The sequence below is a fragment of the Eschrichtius robustus genome, chromosome 2, assembly GCF_028021215.1.
Source record: "Eschrichtius robustus isolate mEscRob2 chromosome 2, mEscRob2.pri, whole genome shotgun sequence".
NCBI classification, from domain to species: Eukaryota; Metazoa; Chordata; class Mammalia; order Artiodactyla; family Eschrichtiidae; genus Eschrichtius; species Eschrichtius robustus.
This window is the reverse complement of record NC_090825.1, coordinates 178,202,218-178,209,228: the sequence shown is the minus strand read 5'-3', so window position 1 is coordinate 178,209,228 and position 7,011 is coordinate 178,202,218. Positions and strand designations below refer to the sequence as shown.

The window sequence follows — 7,011 nt, the reverse complement described above, 5'->3', positions numbered from 1 at the left end:
CCCAGCCACCTCAGGGGCTGGCAAGGCGTCGTCTGGGGCCTCTGGCCTCTTTCCCGGGCGCCGGGCTCACCTGGCAGGAATCCACCTTCCCATCCAGGTAGCCGGCACACAGCATCCTGTCGGTGAGCGAGTGGCCATACAGGCTGGCGCACAGGGCCTGGTCCAGCAGCTCCACGGTGGCTTTCTGCAGCATCTCCGGCTTGACTACTGCCCAGGATGGGGAGAGACAAGCAGGGTGAGCACTCCAGGACCCTGGCAGCCACCCCGAGCCAGGAGGCTGAGCTTCTGTTTCCCCAGCTGCGGTGGAGCGGCTGCAGCCCCAGATCAGAAGTGAGCCAGGTCCATCAATGCCCACTGACCACCCTCTCGGCCTGGACAGCTAAGTGGCGTCAAAGTTAACACCCCAAGACTAGGCTCCTCACCTCCCCTCCCCAAACCTGCCCTCCCTGAGCTCCCCCTTACCTGCTGGAATCTTTTCTTAGCCCAGCTGTAGCCCCATCTTGGCTAAACATTAAATCAGATTAGGTAGCCTTTTCCTCAAATGCTCCAGGGTGCTCCCCCCCGCCACCCGCCAGCTCAATCCAAATACCCAAGCTTGGCCCACCTACCCTGGCACCCCAGGCCCTTTGCACATGCCGTTCCGGCTGCCTAGAATGCTTGTCCCTGCAGAATCTGTCCGCCTTCCTCATCTCATCTCCTATTTTAAATTGCAGCCCCCCCCCCAATCCCTGCCTTATTTTTCTCCATTCTGTACATCACCATCTGACACTTATCTTGTTCATTATCTACTGCCCCCTGGAATTGTTCTGTCTGGGTATGGTAGCCACTGCCCACACGAGGCTATTTAAATGCAGATGGAAATTCATTACAATGAAGTGAAATGTAAAACTCGGTTTCTCGGTAGCGCTAGCCCGTGCCATAGGGCTGCTGGCCCTCGTTGTGGGTGGCACAGATGTGGCTTGTGTCCACCACTGAGGGAAGTTTTATTGGGAGGCGCTGGTCTGGACCGGGGGCTCCATGTGAACAGGGGTTTCTGTCTGATTTGCTTCCTGCCAGTCCCTGGAGTAGGGAGCCTGGCCTTAGCTGAAGTGTCACCATCCCAGGCCCTTTCCTAACGCCGTCCCCGCCCCCAACTCATTTTTCCTACTGGTTTCCTTCCCAGCATTTATCACCATCAGGTTACAGTCGATATGAGGCAGTTCTGTTCTATCAAATTACCCAAACACTCAATCAGTGAACACTGCCCCACTGCTCCGGGGGATACACGGGGTCAGGTTCCTGGGAGCCTCTGGTCACAGCCGATCCATATGTACGTAACCTCATGATGGTACGTGTGTTTCTGCTTAAAGACACTTCACTTAACATACACTGTTGACGCGTTAACACTGAGCTCACAGCCCACAGCGCTGTAACTCTTGCCTGAACGAAGCTCACCTAACACACGTACTTTCTGCCCATAAGGCACATCCCAGCCCTCCTGCACTTAGGACGCTAGCCAGCCAGCACTTCAGCTCTACGCTTGGGGCCTGTTTAGATTTTGTGAAACCTGCCACAAAAAGCACAAAAATGCAGAAAAAAAAAAAAGTGGCAGTAAACAGTCCACGAAAAGGACACTGGTTTCCAGTCTGAGCTGAACCAAGAGGCAGGGAGGGCATTGCCCAGCTCCACCTCAGCTGGGAACGACTCAAATTGCACATCAAGGAACAATCGCAGATTCCCCCCACGAGTATCCACTTGGGGAGACAAATGAATTTTAGCGAGTAGGCGAATTCGCAAATACAGAATCCGTGGCTAATGAGGCCGGACTGTGTGTTGCTTGCTTGGCTGGGCTTTGCTGGCTGCCTGGAGAGGCTGCGGGGGGTAGGTGCTTACGGAAATCCTCCTTGAGGTAGCCCCAGCCCGAGATCAGACACTTCTTGCTGGGCGGGAAGACGTGCACGGCGGCCGGGAGGCATACGGGCTGCACGTGCCTGCTGAAGGGCAGGGGGCCACCCAGCTCGAGCACCGCCACGTCGAAGTCGGCCGTGTCAGAGTTGTAGAAGGGGTGCGTGATGATCTGGGCCACTCGGGCCCGCACCGTGCTGGCCTCCGAGCCGCTGAGGTAGGTGCTTCCTGCGTAAGCCACCCACTCGGTGGGGTCGTGGAACCTGCAGGGCAGACAAACCCCCGCTCAGAGGCCCACCGAGGATGGGGCCGGAGGGTGAGGAGGGCGAGGCACTCACCCAGCGGGCAAGTCTTAAGGAGGCGCCCCAAAACTCAGCCATCGAGACTAAGAATGATATTTTCGGGCTTCCCTGGTTTCGCAGTGGTTAAGCATCCGCCTGCCAATGCAGGGGACACGGGTTCGAGCCCTGGGCCGGGAAGATCCCACGTGCCACGGAGCAACTAAGCCCGTGCGCCACAACTGCTGAAGCCCGCACACCTAGAGCCCGTGCTCCGCAACAAGAGAAGCCACCACACTGAGAAGCCCGCGCACCGCAATGAAGAGTAGCCCCCGCTCGCCGCAACTAGAGAAAGCCTGCGCGCAGCAATGAAGACCCAATGCAGCAAATAATAATATTTTCATGCAACATGGTCAAAAATCAGAATGATCGCAAAAAAAAAAAAAAAAAAAACAAACCAAAAAAACACTCAAAACATGGTGCACGAATTATCAGTATTTTAAACAAAGACAGGATCCAACAGGGCTGGGATTAGGGTGAGGCGAGTGAGGCCTTGAATATGGATTGGCTACTAGATAACACTGCGTGGCTGTTTTTAATTTTCTTGGGTGTGATAGCGGTATGTGGGTATGCGAGAGACTCTTTTGTCTATTTGCACAAATGCATGCGGGAGATTCTGAGGCAATGCGTCATGATGTTTTCTACTTAATTTCAAACGGTTTGACAAAGATATATATGTATGAATGTGTGTGTGAATAATTATAGATGCAGATAGATGGAGAGAGTGGGAGAGAAAACGAATACAGTGAAATAGTAGTAACTTTTGAAATCAGATACTGGCATGTGGGTTTTTGTTGTCCTATTTTTTCATCTTTTCTACTTAAATATATTCATAATAAAATATTAAGAGAAACAAAATTTAAAATGATAAAAAAGCAACTCTTCTTGCCCTGAATGTCACTGCTTATGTGACCTGTGTCCCCCAGACCGTCACTTCCTGGGGCAGGTTTCCCTGGGATTCCCAGCAGGCTGTTCCATTAGTGACCCTGCAGCAATTAGTAGGTAATGGTTTCCCAGGGGAACCCATGCTTCCTGTTGCCCTGTCCTGTCCCTGAGGACTCCTCAGATGGAAATAACCAAATAGCAATGCCTGGCACTGCCAGAGGCTTCCAGAACCTTCTCCCACCTTTGGTGAGCTCCATTCTGATTGGCCACCCTCACTGTTAAAGATTCTGACCATCCTCAACAACAAAAAACAACCCAATTCAAAACCGGGCAAAGGGACTTCCCTGGTGGCGCAGTGGTTAAGCATCCGCCTGCCAATGCAGGGGACAGGGGTTCGAGCCCTGGTCCAGGAAGATCCCACATGCCGCGGGGCAACTAAGCCCGTGCGCCACAACTACTGAGCCTGTGCTCTAGGGCCTGCGAGCCACAACTACTGAAGCCTGCATGCTCTAGGGCCTGCGTGCCGCAACTACTGAGCCCGCGTGCCGCAACTACTGAAGGCCATGCGCCTAGAGCTTGTGCTCTGTAACAAGAGAAGCCACTGCAATGAGAAGCCTGTGCGCTGCAACGAAGAGTAGCCCCCGCTCGCCACAACTAGAGAAAGCCTGCACGCCGCAACGAAGACCCAACGCAGCCAAACGAACAAACAAAAAAACTGGGCATTGCTCCAAAGAAGATGGAGCAATGCCACACAAATGTCACGCAAATGGCCAAGAAGCACATGAAAAGATGCTCAACATCACTAATCATTAGGGAAATGCAAATCAAAGCCACAGCGAGGTATTACTGCGCACCCATTAGGATGGCTATTATTAAAAACAAACAAACAAAGTAACAAGTAACGGCCAGGATGTGGAGAGACTGGGAGATCGGCCAAGATGGTGGAGTAGAAAGACCCTGAGCTCACCCCTTCTCAGGAGCACAGCCAAATCACAACTACCTGCAGAACCACCATCGATGAAAAAGACTGGAACCTACCAGAAAAGATCTTCTCCAACTAAAGACAGAGAGAAGGAACCACAACAAAATGAGAAGGAAGGGCAGACTCACGATATGATCAAATCCCATGCCCCCAGGTGGGGGGACGCACGAACTGGAGAATAATTATGTGGCAGAGGTTCTCCCACAGGAGCGAGAGTTCTGAGCCCCACGTCAGGCTCCCCAGCCTGGGGGTCCAGCACCGGGAAGAGGACCCCCCCAGAGCATTTGGCTTCGGAGGCCAGCGGAGCTTAACTGCAGGAGCCCCACAGGACTGGGGGAAAGAGAGGCTTCACTCCTAAAGGACACACAGAGAATCCCACGTGCACTGGGACCCGGGGCAGAAGCAGTAATCTGATAGAAGCCTGGACCAAACGTACCTGCTGGTCTCGGAGGGTCTCCTGGGGAGGCAAGGCGCCGGTGGCTGTGGGTCGCCCTGGGGACGTAATGTTGGCGGCCGCCATCGTGGCTCTTTAGTGTGGAGACCGGGCCCCACACAATAGCCCACAGGCGCCAGTGGGGACACAGCCCCACCCATCAGCAGACAGGCTGCCCTGAGACCCCCCCTGAGCCCACAGCTGCCCCTAGACACAGCCCTGCCCACCAGAGGGCCAAGACCCAGCTCCGCCCACCAGTGGGCGGACACCAGATGCAAGAAAACCATGATCCCACCACGCAGGCCAGACCCTAGCCCTGCCCACCAGTAAGCCAAGGCCACCTTTGGGACGCTCCAGAACCCATACCCAACTGTAGCCGGAACCCGCCCCCTCCCCCCACCACCAACAATGACCTGAAACGAGCTCTGGGATCCCTGGGCCCTGCAGCCAGACTCCAGGAACCAGCTCTGCCTGCCAGTGGCCTGGCACTAACCCCAGGATCTGGCTTCACCGGCCAGAGTCTTCAGGACCCTGACTCTGCCCACCAGTGAGCCAGCACTAGCCCCAGGCCCCCTAGGATCCCACAACCGGCTACGTTGTGACCAAGCCCCGCTAAACCGTATCCAGCAGCATCCACATAAGACAGGGCCTGGCAGCCAACCAAGCCCACCAGACCGCCCACAGAGTCAGCCTGCGACAACAGAAGGACCCACGCAGCCCTCTTAGAGGGAGCCCCTAGAGCACGTAGCTTGGGTGATGAGCGGGCAGTGCACTGCGGAGATGCACAGGACGCGTCCTACAGAGGCCACTTCTCCAAGGTTGAGAAACGTAACTAACCTACCACACACATAAAAATACAAACAGCAACTTAGACAAAATGAGGTGACAGAGGAACATGTTCCAGACAAAGGAACAAGATAAAACCCCAGAAGAAGAACTAAGTTGAGGTAGAGATAGGCAACCTACCTGAGAAAGAGTTCAGGGTAGTGATCGTAAAGATTATCATAGAACTCAGGAGAGGAATGGATGCACAGAGTAAGAAGTCAGACATTTTAAACAAAGAGAAAATATAAAGAACAGCTAAACAGAGATGAAGAATACAATAACCGAAATGAAACATACGGTAGAAGGAATCAAAAGGAGACTAAATGAGGCAGAAGAACAGATCAGTGAGCTGGAAGACAGAGTAGTGGAAATCACTGCCACCAAACAGAAAAAAGAAAAAAAGAATGAAAAGAAATGAGGACAGTTTAACAGACACTAGGACAACATCAATCATGCTAATATTCACATTATAGGGGTCCCAGAAGAAGACAGAGAGAAAGGGCCTGAGAAAACATTTGAAGAGATAACAGCTGAAAACCTCCCTAACTTGGGAAAGGAAACAGTCACCCAAGTCCAGGAAGCAAAGAGGGTCCCACACGGGATTAACCCAAATAGTAACAAACCAAGACACATCATAATGAAAAAGACAAAAATTAAACGGAGAATATTAAAAGCAGCAAGGGAGAAGGAACAAATAACATACAAGGGAACTCCTGTAAGACTATCAGGTGACTTTTCAGCAGAAACTCTGCAGGCCAGAAGGGAGGGGCATGATGTATTTAAAGTGATGAAAGGGAAAAGCCTACAACCAAGAACACTCTACCCAGCAAGGCTCTCATTCAGATTTGATGGAGAGATCAAAAGCTTTACAGACAAGCAAAAGCTAAAAGAACTCAGCACCACCAAACCAGCTTTACAACAAATGTCAAAGGAACTTCTCAAAGATGTGGAGAAATTGGAACCCTTGTGCACTGCTGGTGGGAATGGAAAATGGGGCAGCCGCTGTGGAAAAGAGGATGGTGTTTCCTCAAAAGGGTAAACACAGAATCACCATATGACCCAGCAATTCCACCTCTGAGTTTATACCCGAAGCAATTGAAAGTAGTGACTCAGATACTTGCACACCCATGTTCACAGCAGCATTTTTCACAACAGCCAAAAGGTGGACACAACCCAAGTGTCCGTCGATGGATGAATGAATAAACACATGTCCATCCACACACTGGAATATTATTTGGCCATAAAAGGGAAAGAAGCAGTGACACACACCACAACGTGCATGAACCTTGAAAACAGGTTAAGTGAAATGTCAGTCACAAAAGGACAAGTACTGTCTGATTCCACTCACAGGAGGTCCCTGGGGGGAGTCAGATCCACAGAGACAGGAAGTAGATGGTGGGGGCCAGGGGCTGGGGGAGGGGCTGGGGAGTCAGGGTTTAAAAGGGATAGAGTTTCCGTTTGGGAGGATGAGAAAGTTCTGGAGATGATGGTGGGGATGGTTGCCCAACAATGTGAGTGTGCCTAATGCCACCGAGCTGTGCACTTACAAATGGTAAATTTATGTCATATATATTTTGCCACAATTTAAAAAAATTAATGCATTCAGATTTAACAAAAAGAAAAGAGAGGGAGGGACTTCCCTGGTGGTCCAGTGGTTAAGAATC

The 7,011-nt window shown here is 51.9% G+C and overlaps 1 protein-coding gene across 1 annotated transcript in view; it reads right to left on the bottom strand.

The window, feature by feature from the left end:
• The window catches only part of TMPRSS9 (transmembrane serine protease 9), a 29,444-nt gene that overhangs the window by 10,889 nt on the left and 11,544 nt on the right, over positions 1-7,011 (bottom strand). The window contains exons 8-9 of the mRNA XM_068537375.1: positions 1,873-2,147; positions 71-207 (exon numbers count right to left, since the gene is read on the bottom strand). Of these exons, the coding sequence (XP_068393476.1) occupies positions 71-207; positions 1,873-2,147 (412 nt within the window). The remainder of the gene's footprint in view (positions 1-70; positions 208-1,872; positions 2,148-7,011) is intronic.